The sequence below is a fragment of the Coffea arabica genome, chromosome 6c, assembly GCF_036785885.1.
Source record: "Coffea arabica cultivar ET-39 chromosome 6c, Coffea Arabica ET-39 HiFi, whole genome shotgun sequence".
NCBI classification, from domain to species: domain Eukaryota; kingdom Viridiplantae; phylum Streptophyta; class Magnoliopsida; order Gentianales; family Rubiaceae; genus Coffea; species Coffea arabica.
In genome coordinates, this window is record NC_092320.1 from 10715550 (window position 1) to 10732080 (window position 16531).

Below are 16531 nucleotides of genomic sequence, written 5' to 3' on the forward strand. Positions count from 1 at the left end.
GTATTGTTTCAATTTCATCGAGTGTCCCTAAAAGGACGTTAGGATTATAAATCCGGTAAAATTTAAATATTAATATCTGACAGTAACGCTTGAATTCCCGCATTCTAGGGCTAAACCTGGTAAATAAACCTAAACACTAAACCCGGACATACAAATATACAATACAATGGGGGGGAAAAAAAAACCCAGCTTAATTAGCCGTAATAAACTAATCCAGCCTAGCCTTAATGTCGGTTTTCGTGTTAAGCACCTCCAATTCCAACTCCAGCTCCCTCTCTTGCACGACATCATTCCTATTTGCCCTGAGTGGGGTCCCACACCCACCTCTCACCAGAGCCGGCCCCACCCAGCCACCACTGAATAACCCAAAACCAGCTTCAAATTTTAAGACGGAGAAAACATTCCTACAAAACAAGCAAACAAAAGCAAAGTTTAGAGTGAGAAACTAAAACAAAAGGCAACAAAATTTACAACCATTTCCAGTTTCCACTTCACCTTTTCATTCATTTCTTTTTTTTTTTTTCAAATATACTGAGAATTTCATGATATTCTTATTTTTTTTAAAATTTTTCACTTGTATTTATTTTAGAGAGGGAAAGCTAGAGAGCTTTTTGTAGGGAGTTGAATTGAATCATTATTATTGTTATAGGAGAAAAGAAACTTTGTTGTGTTTTTGTTGCATCGGCGTCGCCGAAAATTCCGAAGCTTTTGAGCCTGAGTTGGCTCCGATCTGAACTCACTGAGTCGGAGCTCCGTTTGGTCGGTCTCTTTCTGCTTGATGAGTTGGAGACGGCAAGGAGGAGGAGATCGATAGTTACGGAAACTCTTCAATGGTAAGTCCAGGCCGTGACCACGGTTCTTATTGCTGCTTTGAATTTATTTTGACTGATTAAGCTTTTCTTTTTTTTTTTTTTGGTTGCCTCGAGTCAAATCTGTTCAGCTTAGTTTCTACTAACAGTAGTATTCCCTTTTTTAATTTCCTTATTTGTTGGAAGTTTGTATTTTGTTTTTATTAAATTAGTCTATTTACCTTTGGTACGACAAAATTGTCCAAATGTTTATATTACGGGCACAATATGCATTATGCACATCTAATTGATCGGATACTTGTAAATAATTCACGAATTATTGGAGGATTTTTTTTTTTAAATTTATCAACAGGTACTTAAATATAATCGGTAAATTTTTATCTTATTCTGAATTGGGAATGAGTACTTTGTTTTTACCTTCCACGTAGGATTCAAATGCAATCGTTAGTTGGTTCAACTAGGATATTAAATGTCGGGAAATAAAATATCCAGAGTCTTTCGTAATTTGTAGTAGGAAAGGCATTGGCTATGCCTTAAGAAGTGTTAAAAAAATTAATTTTACGCTGTCAAAGCAAATATAAAGGGAGAAAGTAAATCATGATCGTTAAGGCTCTCAGATTATTGTACTTTTTATCTGTTTAGAGTCTTGTAACTGAAAAATTGAGCCCCCAGTTGCAGTTACATTGAGAAAATAAATCGTCAAAGTTCTGTAAAATGAGTGGCCTAGTCCGAGTAAGTTTATTCTCAGCATGTTTCCTGCTTAGTTATGCAATTGTTAAAGCCCTCTTTTTGCTGCCCAACCTTCAAAAGCAACTGGTGGTTTAGAGTAGGTTATGTGGCAGAGAGTGTTTTATTGAGTCCTGTAATGATCTAATGCTACCAAATGTCACTTTCTCCTTAGTTTCCAGGAAAAGCAGATTTTAGGCCAATGTGAGTGGTTTTCATTGTTTATGTATTTGGGGTTTCTTTTAAAATACTATGTGTGAACATCTTCATGAATTTGTTGAGGCTTCTTTTTGAGGACTAACGGACAAGGCACTTGAACTCCTCACTCCCCCAAAATAATATCTTTCCCTTTTGCATCTATCAATTTAGTGCACTTTGCACCTAAACTTTTCTTTACAGATCCAATTTCTGCTTCATAGCATACAGTGAACTGTATAGCATACTAGAGCCAATTTTAGTGGCAAACACAACAATGTAGCAAGAAAAATTTCTTGATTGTGGAAATTGATGCACTGTGTACCATGCCGAACTTAAAAGAGTTCATATTTGGTTTTCAAGTAACCCCCCTTTCGCATTTTCAAATGGCACATAAGATTTATGTACATTGCCACAATTACAAGGTACTGACTTTCTGCCAAAAAGTGCTTTAAGAGAAACTAACATGGAGGTACTGACTTTCTGCAAAAAAGTGCTTTAAGAGAAACTAACATGGAATAAATTGGTGAAGTAAGTCTAAGGAAAAGAAATGACTAGACATCTCTTACAATATACAATTGATATGTGGGTTAGCATTTTGCGTGTCAAAAGTTATTCTTGTACTCTAAGTAGATTGGCATTGAATTAGCTGTTCACTTCGGTGTATCACATGCTTTGGGTTTGTATTCTGAATTTGGTGTTCAAACAGCACTTCTGTGAAGCTTTTGTTTGTAAATTCTCTATTTAAATTATTGTTATATTAATTGAGGTGTATGGCGTTCCAGTTGTTGGGCTTTTAGATTATCTTTCTTGCACATTCTGCTAGACTCTAGTTCCCAATGTTCCTTGGAGAACTAGGCAGGAGGTAGCCTTTTAGAGAAACAAACTAAATTAGCTTTAGGATCCAGTGTATCTAATTTCTTTGTATCTGTATGATTTGTTTATGCTCTGATTGGCTGCAGTAAGAATTCCTTCATAGAAGATGAACAGTTTATCTATGTTGAAGTTCTCTACTTTCTGATGCTCTTTCTTTGTTTTTTACATTTCTGTGTGTTGGGTTATACAAGTTGATACTTGTCTTAATTATTATGAGTTTAAATAATGTTGTTGTGAATTTAAATCTATTAATTTAATGGTATTGGTTCTTTTGCAGGCATCGCCAGTTAATATTATTGTTGGCTCTCATGTATGGGTTGAGGATCCAGTCTTGGCGTGGATCGATGGGGAAGTAACTCAAATTAATGGTCAAGATGTTCATGTTCACACAACAAATGGGAAAAAAGTGAGTGCAGCTATATTCATAGCTAAACTTTTTCACTGTAGTCTCTTGTTATGGCGGTGGCTCAAATGGTGTGCCGAAATGAAAGTCTTAATATGTGATAACCTGCTGTTGGTAGACGTTAAGAATCTTGGTGTGTCCTGTTTGATGTTGGAGCAATATATTTTGTGTCTCTTGTATGATCATGCAGTCTTCCTATATTTGCAGTTTTTTTTTTTAATCTGCTTCAGCTTAAGAATCTTCCATTGGTAGTTTAGCCTCCTGTAAGCTTAGCCTGCATATGCTGGTACTTTCCACTTATAGTTGATACCAAAGCAATCCTGTATATGGTACTAGTGTGGCTTGAGCTACGGCTGTGATGGCTGATTGTAATGCTCCAACAACTAGTTCAAAATGCATAGGTGAAAGATATTTCAATAGCTTCTAAGAATTTAGACATCTTGCTCCTAGCTGCTTGGGCTTAAGTGTTTTGAGCCGGTAACTTAGGCTCTACGAAGTTGTTTGACAGGAATAGTTATAGGTGGCCCTGTAACATTGTGCTGCAACGGAATATAATAGTTATTGGTGGCCCTGTAACATTGTGCTGCAACGGACTATGGTGGTGATAAGGTTTTTTGATTGTGGCAGAGGGCCAATGGTAGTATGCCACCATGGTCTTTCACCTTGGGCAAGCGGGTAGTTGTTGATGAAAAAGCAAACTTACAGGGTAGGCATTTTTTTTATGTTCAGCAAAGTAGACAGCAATTGAAAAGTGAATAAGTGACATTTACAGAACTTCTATTTTCATGTAACTTCTGGCATTTCTTAACGTAGATCAAATTCTTCACTAGCTGCCACTTCTATGTGCAATATCCTGATACTTCATTCCCCTGCAATTAGGAAATTTAGCTTTATTCTACTTCACTTTGAGCCTTTATCAACTCAACATGAGCTTTAACTCACTTTGCTTTATATGCCTTTGAATGATAATTGGTAAGTGGATTAGATGCCTCAATACCTTGGTCGAAAATTGAAATGGGGTAAAGAAGCCATGCAAATTCAGCTGTTAACTGTTAGTTGAGTTTTAGCTTAGAACGTGGTTGGATGCTTCTGAGAAGCCACTCTTTTACATGGAATTTGAAGGTTCTTATGATTGAAAGTTGATTTTAGGTTGTTGCAAACATTTCAAAAGCATTTCCAGAGGATACCGAAGCTCCTCCTGGAGGTGTGGATGACATGACTAAGCTCTCTTACTTGCATGAACCAGGTGTTCTGCAAAACCTGGCTACCAGATATGAACTCAATGAAATATATGTAAGCTTCAGAATATCTTTTCAGGACCTTGCAAAATGCTTGTTGAAGAAAAGTATAATTGATGTAAGAACCAATCTTCTCATATTTTTTTTTTTTCTTCAATCTATTGCACAGACATACACAGGAAATATATTGATAGCAGTGAATCCTTTTCAAAAAATACCTCACCTGTATGATAGTAACATGATGGAACAATATAAAGGAACAGGATTTGGAGAGCTTAGTCCACATGTATTTGCAATTGCCGATGTTTCATACAGGTGAGTACTCAATAATCTTTGAGTGTTTTTATCTTTTGAATGGGATTTTTCTTCCACTGTCTTTTCCCTTACTAGCCGCTTCTCAACATTTTATTGCCTTCAGGCAAATGATCAATGAGGGAAAGAGCAACTCAATTTTGGTCAGTGGTGAAAGCGGTGCTGGTAAAACTGAAACAACGAAGATGCTCATGAGATATCTTGCATACCTGGGCGGTCGTTCTGGAGTTGAAGGGCGGACGGTCGAACAGCAAGTTCTAGAAGTAAGATGGACTGTTTTCTTCTCTTTTTCGTCTTCTCTTGCTCGTATAAAAGGATGCAAAAAGCTGTTTTCATTTCTAATTGTCATTTGGATGGGCATTGTCCCTGACTTGTTTATGCTAACTTTACAGTCCAATCCTGTTCTTGAAGCATTTGGAAATGCTAAAACTGTGAGGAACAATAACTCAAGGTGAGAAAGTTTATTGGCTAGAGTTATTTACTTGGTTTACATATACTTTGATTCATTGTATCTTAGGGTGTCTTCTGTTCACACATCATCTTGAAATGTGTGATAATACTTTTTCTGATCTTTTGCTTGTGATTTCTCAATGTAGTCGTTTTGGTAAATTTGTTGAGATACAATTTGATAAGAGCGGGAGGATATCTGGGGCAGCTATACGAACTTACCTGCTGGAAAGATCTCGTGTATGCCAGATCTCTACTCCTGAGAGAAATTACCACTGCTTTTATCTTCTTTGTGCAGCACCACCGGAGGTAAGAGTTAATGGGTTGTCCTATTTCCATTGGACGGGTGACTTTTACTAAGATTTTACCTCTCTTGTACTAATTATACTGGCTAAATATATGAAAATGATTATTCGACTTTAACTTGCAGGAGAAGGAGAGGTATAAGTTGGGAAATCCAAAAATATTTCATTATCTCAATCAGTCCAATTGTTATGAGCTTGATGGAGTTAATGATGGTGAAGAATATGTTGCAACAAGAAGGGCTATGGATATAGTTGGAATCAATGAGGAAGAACAGGTTGGCCTGCCAACGATTTCCTTGAGCTTTTTGTGCATATTCTTTAGATTTCTTACATTACACGACATCTTTCCAGGAGGCAATATTCAGGGTTGTGGCTGCAATTCTTCACCTGGGTAATGTTGACTTTGCAAAGGGGCAGGAGATAGATTCTTCTGTGATCAAGGATGAGAAATCTAGGTTCCATCTTGATGTGACAGCTGAATTGCTCAAGTAGGCATATTCGCCTTTCATTCTTGAGTAAGATTTTTAAATTGCAATTAGGTATCTAAAAGGCAGAAACATGATGGAATAGGTGTGATGCTAAGAGCTTGGAAGACGCACTCATTAAGCGTGTGATGGTGACACCTGAGGAGGTTATCACAAGGACTCTTGATCCAGAAGCAGCTACTGGTAGCAGGGACGCTTTGGCTAAGACGATATATTCTCGTCTATTTGACTGGTAAGGAGTTCTAATTTTTCTAATTATTATCAAATATTTGAACATTTTTGGAGTTTGACCTTGTCTAATTTTAGTGACTGTTATCTATTTCCCCAGGATTGTGGAGAAAATAAATATATCAATTGGTCAGGATCCGAACTCAAAATCAATAATAGGAGTTCTTGATATATATGGGTTTGAAAGTTTTAAGCAGAATAGGTAACCCCTTACAAACATCTTTTGGGTACAGTGTTTTATCTGGAGTACAGTTTACAGCCTATTCTCATTGTTTTTTTTATTATGCGTGTAATTAGCTTTGAACAGTTCTGCATTAATTTTACCAATGAAAAGCTGCAGCAACATTTCAACCAGGTTATTGCTCTGTTTATCATATATTGGTCATTGCTTTGACTAAAAATTTGGACATTCTTTTCATCAATTTGTTTGACATAACATTTGCAGCATGTATTTAAAATGGAACAAGAAGAGTATGAGAAGGAACAAATTAATTGGAGCTACATAGAGTTTGTTGATAACCAAGATGTTTTGGATCTGATTGAAAAGGTATGCTACCTTATTGATTCTTGAGATTACAGATTTTTTGCTGATGTTTTCTTAATATGAGAAAGTCACTTGTTTGGCTATTGTATCATATGATTGTAGAGCTAATAATCAAATGGTTTCTTCTCCTTTTTGTTCATCATGTAGTGCCTTAGCTTTTTTTTCCCGCCTTCTCTGCTAAGGGCCTTGGCTTCTTTACTTAACTTGCCCTAAAATGTTGCAGAAACCTGGAGGAATCATTGCACTTCTGGATGAAGCATGGTCTGTAATTTTCCTTTCTTTTCTTTTTCTCCACCTCTATCAGAAATTGATTTTCATACTTAATGCCATTCAATCTTGGTTGCGGGTTGATATTTACGATAACTATTTGTTGTTTGCTGTGTCATTGTGGCACTTAGAAACTCATCAACAATATGGACAAGCTCAAATTTGTTTACCCACTTACACGACTTTACTTCTGCTTTAGTGCACTTTTGATATGTTTTGCTTGATGCAGCATGTTCCCCAAATCGACCCATGAAACATTTGCTCAGAAGTTGTACCAAACATTTGCAAAGAATAAGCGCTTCATCAAACCTAAGCTTTCGCGCACCAATTTTACAATATCTCACTATGCAGGAGAGGTATCAATGTGCATCCTATAAGGTTCTGTATAGAGCAGTTCACTGCAATCTTATGCTTTACTTCCTGTATCATTTGCAGGTTACGTATATGGCAGATCTGTTTCTGGATAAAAACAAAGATTATGTGGTGGCAGAACATCAGGATCTTCTGACAGCTTCAAAGTGTCCCTTTGTAGCTGGTTTATTTCCTCCACTTCCTGAAGAATCATCAAAGTCATCCAAATTTTCTTCTATCGGGTCCCGCTTTAAGGTACTTGCTGTCTTTGATTGCCTTATGGAGATGGCAAATTCATTCTTCAATTTACCTAGCATTACTGAACTGCTATACATGTGAAATACAGAGAATAGAACCCAGAGAGATGTAAAATTAAATAGTCTGACTGTTACCTTCATATAATCTAATTTAGCAGGTTTTACTTCAGGAGTGGCCAGTATTTTATTGTAAGCTGATGGCAAAGTTGTTGTTTGCTTGCCTATTCTTTGGACACCATGGTCTAAATTTAGTAATTTGCACGGCCACAATCTGCATTAAAATGAAACATGTAGTAGACAAAAACCAAATAGAACTATGTTGCTGGACTATTGTGCCTATTCTGTGAAACATGAAATCTTGACTAAAGTTATGGTCGACTGAATTACTATAGAAATCTTGTGGATGTTAAAGTTTTAGACCACATGAGATGCCATTATGATAAAAGTCATATCTGTGAAAGAATTCTCTGTATTGCTGTGTTAGCTCGCTTCTTTTTTCTGATTTGCAAGCGTTTCTGCCTATGTTCCTGAAGCTCTCTGTTTCAGTATGACACTGAAAGATGGGATGGCTGTACACTACTTTCAGTAAAACTGTGGATCTTGCTAAACTTTCAGACTTATGGTGGTAGTTTGATGTTGACTACCAATTATGTATGGTATTTTATGTTCAATACTGCACTATAGTTACTAGAGTATAGAGATTCATAATGAGTACAGCTTTTCACTGGTGCAAAGATGGCTCAAATATAGGCCCCAAAAATTCCAGGGAGCTGTTTACCAAAAGGCGACTGTAGTTCTCACACTCTTGGGCCGGACTTAATTTCCATGTTACTGGAAGAGGGTTAATTATACTACTGGGTTTGGGTTTTCAGCATCATCAAATTTGATGTTTAAGTTCATCTTCCAATGAGACATTTAATGTTCAGGAACTTGAATTTCTGGAGTTACTTTGTTAAGACACATTAAAGAGTTTGGCACCTCGGAATCCTGTTAGTTGAAATGTCAAAAGTTATTTATGAAACCTTTTTACATTCGGGCAACATTTTTTAGTATGTAAACTTCTTGATAAAACTTTTGAACAAATGATTTTCTTTGCTATTATTTTTTTACTAAAAATTTTGTCCGCTTTGAAGCACTTAAATAGTGTCTTTCTTAATAATAATAATAATAATTATTATTATTAGAAGAAGAAGGAATATTAGCACAGGATGCATATTTCTCAGGTATGCACTGGGACAATGTTTTCAAAGTCTCAAGTCTTGAGCTCACAAATTGTTTCCTTGTTATCCTTGAAGTTTTCATGGTTCTATCCTTTCAAAAATCCAAGAGTTTGCAAGAATGGCTGTTCCTCCTTTTCTTTCTCCAGTTCGAACAGCAGCATTTTGGTATATGTTGACGTCTCTTTTCTAATGTTTATCATCTATGTTGACACTTGCAGCTTCAACTCCAATCTTTAATGGAGACCTTGAGTTCAACAGAACCTCACTACATTCGATGTGTGAAGCCCAATAATGAATTGAAGCCTGCTATTTTTGAGAATCTGAATGTCATCCAGCAGTTGCGGTGTGGTGTGAGTATATGTTAAATCTTTTGCCCAGTGATTGTTAATGAGGTCTAAGGTGCATTTCTTTACTTCTTGTATTTCATATTCTTAGTATGCCCTCTACCATTTATAGGGTGTTCTGGAAGCTATCAGAATCAGCTGTGCTGGATACCCCACTAGGCGAAGTTTTGATGAATTTCTTCTGCGATTTGGTGTTCTTGCTCCAGAAGTTCTGGATGGAAGGTAAACTATTGGTTCTCTTTTTCTTAACAGAATTGACCTGGCAGGAAGAATAGCAGTGAGGATTGCATGCATTTCTGCGATCCTTTCATCTTGCAGTTCAATTATTTTCTCTAAGCATCTCTAGTTCATCTACTTCCTCGTGTCCTAACAAAAGTACCTTTGGCAGCTATGATGACAAGGTTGCGTGCCAAATGATTCTGGACAAAATGGGATTAAAAGGCTATCAGGTAAATTTGAACCTCTTCCCCCCTACTGAAATAAAGCTTTGTAGGTATGCTATTTGTTCAATTTTACAGGAGGACAAGCTATTTACAGTTTCAACATTAGAATAAAATGAGACTTTATTTGGTATTTCTGTTATGTTTCTTTTGTCCTCATTATGTTCTCATTGTGATGCACCAGCAGCATCGTCAAATAATTCTTTATATTAATATATGAAATGTCATTGGCTTTGCAGATGGGCAAGACAAAAGTCTTCCTAAGAGCTGGTCAAATGGCCGAGCTAGATGCGAGAAGAGCAGAGGTCCTTGGAAATGCAGCCAGGATTATTCAAAGACAGATTCGAACTTACATTGCTAGGAAGGAGTTCATCACAACTCGCCAGGCAGCAATTCAAATGCAATCATGTTGGCGAGGTATTCCTTACTTGTGGTTGTTTATGCAGTGATTATCTGCTTATTATCCTCTCTCTGTAAATTTGCTATTCAGCATGGACAAAGATAATAGAAGGCTCTCAGAGAAAATAAATAATGAATGCACTTTCTCTTGCTGTTTGTGCTATTGAATTCATTAGGTATATTAGCTCGCAAGCTATATGAACAATTACGCCGTCAAGCAGCTGCTCTGAAGATACAGAAGAACTTCCGCTGTTATGTTGCTTGGAAATCGTACTCAACATTGCAGCATTCTGCTATCACATTGCAGACAGGCATGAGAGCATTGAGTGCCAGGAATGAATTCAGATATCGGAAACAAACAAAGGCTGCTATTAAAATCCAGGTCCTGTTTGTGCCCATTATTCCATTTCACCAGAGATGCAATAGAAGCAGGGAATGAGAATAAATTTTTGAGTAATTGAAATAATAATTAATATAAGATATTTTTGTCATGCAGGCTCATGTGCGTTGCTACAGGGATTGGTCTTACTACAAAAGTCTGCAGAGGGCTGCTCTTGTTACTCAATGTGGTTGGAGAGCACGAGTGGCAAGGAGGGAGCTTCGCAAGCTTAAAATGGTTTACTCTTGTCCTTGATGTGATTTTATTCGTTAGACATTAACATGTTAACAGTTCATATTGGAGTGCCTTGATAACCAGTTACTTATTTTATGCATTAATTCAGGCCGCAAGGGAAACTGGTGCTCTCAAAGAAGCAAAGGACAAGCTGGAAAAGAAAGTGGAAGAACTTACATGGCGGTTGCAATTTGAAAAACGATTACGGGTATGTACTTCTATATTCAATGTATTCCCGTTGGATGGGTACCTTGTGACAATTGTTCTTGCATACAGACTGAACTGGAAGAAACGAAAGCCCAGGAAATTACAAAATTACAGGAGGCTTTGCAGGCAATGCAAGTTCAAGTAGATGAAGCAAATGCTAAAGTTATTAAAGAACGGGAAGCAGCAAGAAAAGCCATTGAAGAAGCTCCTCCTGTGATTAAGGAAACCCCTGTTATAGTTCAAGATACTGAAAAAGTTGAAGCATTAACAGCTGAGGTTGAACAATTAAAGGTAGTGAAGCTGTCTTATATTACTGTATTGTGTTGTGGATAATCAGTTGATGCAGTCATGTAAACCAAGCATATCAAATGTGATGGATAAATGTGTTTTTATTCATGATCAGTGTTCCTTCTGTTATTGGAATTAAGCCAAATGCCTGTCCTTAATATGCATTATTTACACAATAAGCTCTTACAAATCAGTTTGTGGTTGGTTTGCAAATGTGAAGAATTCAGACATAATAAGTGCTGCGATACATATCTAAAGCCTGGTAAAACAGTGAAAAGCTGGCATAGTTCTCCTAGCAGAGGCTTTTGGACCATTAGTAGTGTATATCTCTTGCGTTCTTGAACAAGCATGGCTTAACCTGCATGTCCTGATTAAACTTGTCAATATAGATTTGAAGAAATGTAAATCTTTTGTATATCCACCTTCAGAGGATGGTCATACGTGTTCCTCACTTTGTTTTGGCTCACTCATGGGCTTCAAGCTTCCAGTCAGTATTAAATTTTGGATAACAATGATGACCATTTATGGCGATAATTAGATTAAGGCCAAGAGTATTGACTTAGCCATTTTGCTTGTGCAGGCTTCATTGAATTCTGAAAGGCAAGCTGCAGAAGCAGCAAAGAAGGCTTCTATAGATGCTGAGGCCAGAAATTCAGAACAGGCTAAAAAACTTGAAGATGCAGAACGGAAAGTGGATCAGCTGCAGGAGTCTCTGCAGAGGTATGTTAACACGTTTTAAGTTTCAAGCGTGCTATAGTTGTTCTTGAACCACTGAATTGATCAAGTAGGTAGTAGAACATTTCTATTACCTTGATAAAGCAAATGCTATATACCAATATAAGAGTGACAGGTGGTCATTCTGTTCAACCTTTTTTTATCCTTCTAGCTTTGTGCCTGTTTAAGATTTCAATCGAAAGTTTTGATGCTGCTGTTGATCCTCTTGTTGTTCATCAAATGCATGTGTTTGCGGATTCTCTATCTCCTTTTGTCGTAGTTTGTTTCTATTGTCCTCTCTTTTCATTCATTCCCATGCTTGGTAACACATAATGTGCACTTGCAACCGTCTTTTTGAATCAGGCATGCTTAATCATGCACAAGCACATAGGCACTTGTATCCAGTTTTGCTTTTATTGCATATTATGGGGAAAAGTTGCAAATTTCCTCTTTATTTCTTGTTTCAGGCTTGAAGAGAAGCTCTCGAATACTGAATCAGAGAATCAAGTTCTTCGTCAACAAGCTTTGGCAATGTCTCCCACTGGAAAAACTATTTCTGCAAGACCAAAAACAACTATTATACAGGTAATATCACGCTTCTTGCTTATTTGAAGTTACATGCTATGTTGAGAAAAATAAAGATTGCTTGGTGTACATGCAGAGAACTCCGGAGAATGGAAATATTCCAAATGGTGAAACCAAGGTTGCACATGTAAGGAGCATCAGTACTTTTATTTGGGTAACAACCAATGGAAAGGGATGTTATTTCTTATTGTATGTTACATGTGTCAGGACATGACTCTTGCTATAGCCAGTCCAAAAGAGTCTGAATCTGAGGAAAAACCACAAAAGTTTCTTAATGAAAAGCAGCAGGTGGGTGCTTTTTGGATGCATAAAATATTATGCTTGTAATTCTTGGTTTTCCTATTTGATTTTTTTGGACTCTTTTCCTGCAATCCACTATCCTGCTGCAGGAGAACCAAGACTTGCTCATCAAGTGCATCTCTCAAGATTTGGGATTTTCTGGTGGCAAACCAATTGCTGCTTGTTTGATTTACAAATGCCTTCTTCATTGGAGATCATTTGAAGTTGAGAGGACTACAGTGTTTGACAGAATCATCCAAACAATAGCTTCAGCAATAGAGGTTTGTTGTTATAATGGGATTGCTAATTTTATTTTTCTTGTAGCCATAAATCATGATAATCTGCTCACTAGCATTTGCTGATGAATGTCATCAGAAATCGCTTACATGAGTTGTATTAATTTGAGCAACCTTTGTCCTCTAGGTCTCAGACAACAATGATACATTAACTTACTGGTTGTGTAATACTTCTACGCTGTTAATGCTGCTCCAACACACACTCAAAGCCACTGGGGCAGCTAGTTTGACTCCTCAAAGGCGGAGGTCATCATCAGCCTCACTTTTTGGGAGGATGTCTCAAGTATGGGCCTAAGATTTGATTTGCGTGGCCTTTTCTCTTGATCTTCTGTTTTGAATTCTGTAAATTCTTCTTTCTTCCTTAAATGCAGGGATTACGGGGATCTCCACAAAGTGCTGGGCTCTCATTTCTTAATGGCCGGGTGCTTGGTAGACTGGATGACTTGCGTCAAGTTGAGGCTAAATATCCTGCTTTGCTGTTCAAGCAGCAGCTTACTGCTTTCCTTGAGAAGATCTATGGGATGATTAGGGACAATTTAAAGAAAGAGATTTCTCCATTGCTTGGCTTGTGCATCCAGGTATTTCATGTCCTGTTGTTTTACAAATGTTTAGATTGCTGCAAGTTGCATCAGAAAACAATAAGCAGCTCTTACGAGTGTTTTTTTGTTAATGGATAAGCAAATGATTATTGACTTGTTTGTGATGATTTAGCAGGGTTAGTGTTCCTAGCATCTTTACTTGATTTGGCCAATAATAAAGCTCTAGTACTTATCTTGGAGGTTAACTACCATTGCTAACCTCCTAAAGAAGCTCATCTTCAGGTTTCAAATAAAAAATTGAAACCATTTTTAGTTTAGTACGCCAATGATTTCTGGAAGCCCTGCATCCATGGTACCCATAATATCTCCCATATTTTCTCTTTTTCCATTTCGTTAGTTTGTGTGACCTTATGCAATTCCAGCTCTTCTTCTTCTTCTTTTCTTCTCTCTCTGTTTTATATTCTTTTCTTTTCTGGAGTTATAATGGAATTGGTAACTTATGCAGCTTAGTTTTGTTTCCTATAAATTTAAAAGTATTCACTTCATGGGTAATGAATTTTCTACTGCAGGCTCCTAGGACATCTCGTGCTAGTTTAGTAAAAGGACGCTCTCAAGCTAATGCTGTTGCTCAACAAGCTTTGATTGCTCATTGGCAGAGCATTGTGAAAAGCCTAAATAATTACTTGAACATAATGAAAGCAAACTCCGTGAGTTTTAAAACTTACGCTCTATGGAAATATTTCTTTCTGAATCAATTTCTTATTACTTGCTCCTTATCTTGTACTTTTACAGGTTCCTCCCTTCTTGGTCCGTAAGGTTTTCACTCAGATATTTTCTTTCATCAATGTTCAACTTTTTAACAGGCAAGTTCTTCCCAGTAACAGGACAACTGTATACGCCAAATGTTTCATCTTATTAATTATTGTCATTACTTACTTTCGTTTATTTATGTTTCCAGTCTTCTTTTGCGGCGTGAGTGTTGCTCCTTCAGCAATGGGGAGTATGTCAAGGCTGGGCTCGCCGAATTAGAGCAATGGTGTTGTTCTGCAACTGAAGAAGTAAGGATTATTCGCAAACAGGCTTGCTTATAGGCCAGCAACTTTTTAATGTGAAACCTCTCATGACCTCCTGTTTTCAGTTTGTAGGCTCCGCATGGGATGAACTGAAGCATATCAGACAGGCTGTTGGCTTCCTAGTGAGTTCAGGACAGTCATTACAATTGGTTATGATGTATCACGTGGTTGCTAATCTATTCTATTTTCCAATTATCTGCAGGTTATTCATCAAAAGCCCAAAAAGACATTGCATGAAATCACAAATGAGCTTTGTTCGGTGAGAAACTGTTCTTTTGCTTGTTTTGTCCTATCCTATTCTTTCCAAGTTCCTTAATGAGTTATTCATCTTATACAGAAATTGATTGTAGCCGCTCCGGATCTTTTTGTTCTCACTTTTAAGGACCTAATTGTTCTTCTTATTATTCTTCAGGAGCTTAGCATACAGCAGTTGTACAGGATAAGTACAATGTACTGGGATGACAAGTATGGCACCCACAGCGTTTCTTCAGATGTAAGTTAGTTCTCACACAAAACAGATGAATTGTCCTTGTACTTTCATTTGAATGGGTCTGTTTCCTTTGGCTGTTCCTAATTTTAGTTCTGGTGTTTATAATTCACTTCTATGCATCTTTTCCTTGAAATTTAGGTTATTTCAAATATGAGAGTTATGATGACAGAGGACTCTAACAATGCAGTTAGCAGTTCCTTTTTGTTGGATGATGACTCAAGGTACTCATGTGTTAACGTGTAGGATTCACAACTTCTGTTTTTTTATGTCAGTTTCATTTTGTGTTAGACTCTTTTAACGTACCTCAACCTTCTCTTGATCACTTGGAAATGAAACAAAGGTCTGAGGCTGCGTTCAAGGTAAACTCAAGGGTGTAATAAACCAATTTAGGGAGTACTATGTGGGTAATTTGAGCATATCCAAGAACCTTCAACATACTACTGAAAAAAGAAAGATCATTATCTGGATGTGTTCTTAGAATAAAAAAATTCTTTTGATACTTACCTTTTTCAACAAAGGTTTTTGACCTTGGTTGAGTTTGGATGTCTATTTTTGATGGATCTGAGATTGTGCTTGTTCCCGAGTACATTGACTTTACTTTCATGAACCTATGAAAAGCATTAATTTTTGCTAACACTAATGCAGCATCCCATTCTCTGTGGATGACATCTCCAAATCAATGCAACCAGTGGATGTTGCTGACATTGAGCCTCCGCCACTAATCCGAGAGAATTCAGGTTTTGCATTTTTGCATTAGAGCTCTGGATGATGATTATCAAGTTTTTATTCTAAATCATCACCTCATCTCTGGAAGATTGAAATCTGCGCATCAGCTGGTGTGCAGAAACTTGTGCATAAATTTTCATTTTCGGTTGCATATTTGTCTTGTAAATTTACTCCATTAGCTCAGGTAACAGTTAATATATGTTATCTGAGTCAATTTTTTGATTCCCCTCGTGCATTTCCCGACACGAGAGGTATTATAGCACAAAGCTATAGGGGCTAGTACTGTGATGGCAATTAGTTAATATAGAGTCATGATTGGTTTTTCAGTTGGTGTGTGCTGGGGATTTGAGTGTAAATTTGAAGCAATTTTAGGTTCTTAACTTTTAGTGTGGACTTAGAATGCAGTTAGGTTGCTACTGTATTTTGAAATACATGTAAAAAGTCTCCCTAAGGTTTTATTGGTTTATATATGAATGACTTGATTACATTCTTTTTCTTTTTGACGTCTTATGAGGTATGATACAGGATTGACGTTAGACTTAGATTTTTTGAATGGCTCTGGTTTTCAAAGGAATACTTCAGAACTAAAATTTGGTTTCCTGCGACTGACGTTGGCCTACACGGTTGTTCCGCTTACTGTTGGGTGGGGCAATTCAATAATGTTGTGCCTATTTTTAGCTGATCTGAACAGTGTCTGAAAAGATTTCATTTTGTGCCGATCTTAACGCCTTTTCTCAAGGTTCCGTCTTGGCTCTTTTAATCTTAGCATGGGCGTATCCTTAATTGATATATTTGCTGTTCTGAACAGTATAAAGAAATTTCATTTTGTGCCCATCTTTGCTGATCTTGGTGCCTTTCCTCGAGTTTGCGTTTTG

The 16531-nt window shown here is 37.1% G+C and overlaps 1 protein-coding gene across 2 annotated transcripts; it reads left to right on the forward strand.

Moving 5' to 3' along the window:
- Positions 1-281: 281 nt before the first annotated feature.
- LOC113691486 (myosin-17-like) lies at positions 282-16152 on the forward strand. Of its 2 annotated transcripts, XM_027209630.2 has the most exons (39): positions 282-833; positions 2884-3012; positions 4159-4302; positions 4417-4562; positions 4666-4822; positions 4952-5010; positions 5156-5315; positions 5437-5586; positions 5663-5799; positions 5882-6028; positions 6125-6226; positions 6322-6379; positions 6470-6571; positions 6792-6829; positions 7065-7191; positions 7271-7441; positions 8882-9013; positions 9120-9229; positions 9396-9456; positions 9687-9864; positions 10023-10228; positions 10343-10462; positions 10569-10667; positions 10736-10957; positions 11535-11674; positions 12136-12253; positions 12330-12380; positions 12461-12541; positions 12643-12813; positions 12956-13111; positions 13200-13406; positions 13937-14074; positions 14160-14230; positions 14326-14425; positions 14506-14562; positions 14643-14699; positions 14853-14933; positions 15069-15151; positions 15576-16152. In XM_027209630.2, exons 1-39 carry the CDS (start codon positions 831-833, stop codon positions 15685-15687), a joined length of 4581 nt encoding a protein of 1526 aa, XP_027065431.1. In that variant the 5' UTR covers positions 282-830; the 3' UTR covers positions 15688-16152. The 2 variants fall into 2 exon arrangements, with proteins under 2 accessions (XP_027065431.1, XP_071908904.1); XM_072052803.1 differs by lacking the exon at positions 15069-15151 and having other exon boundaries at positions 392-833.
- The last annotated feature ends 379 nt before the right edge of the window (positions 16153-16531 follow it).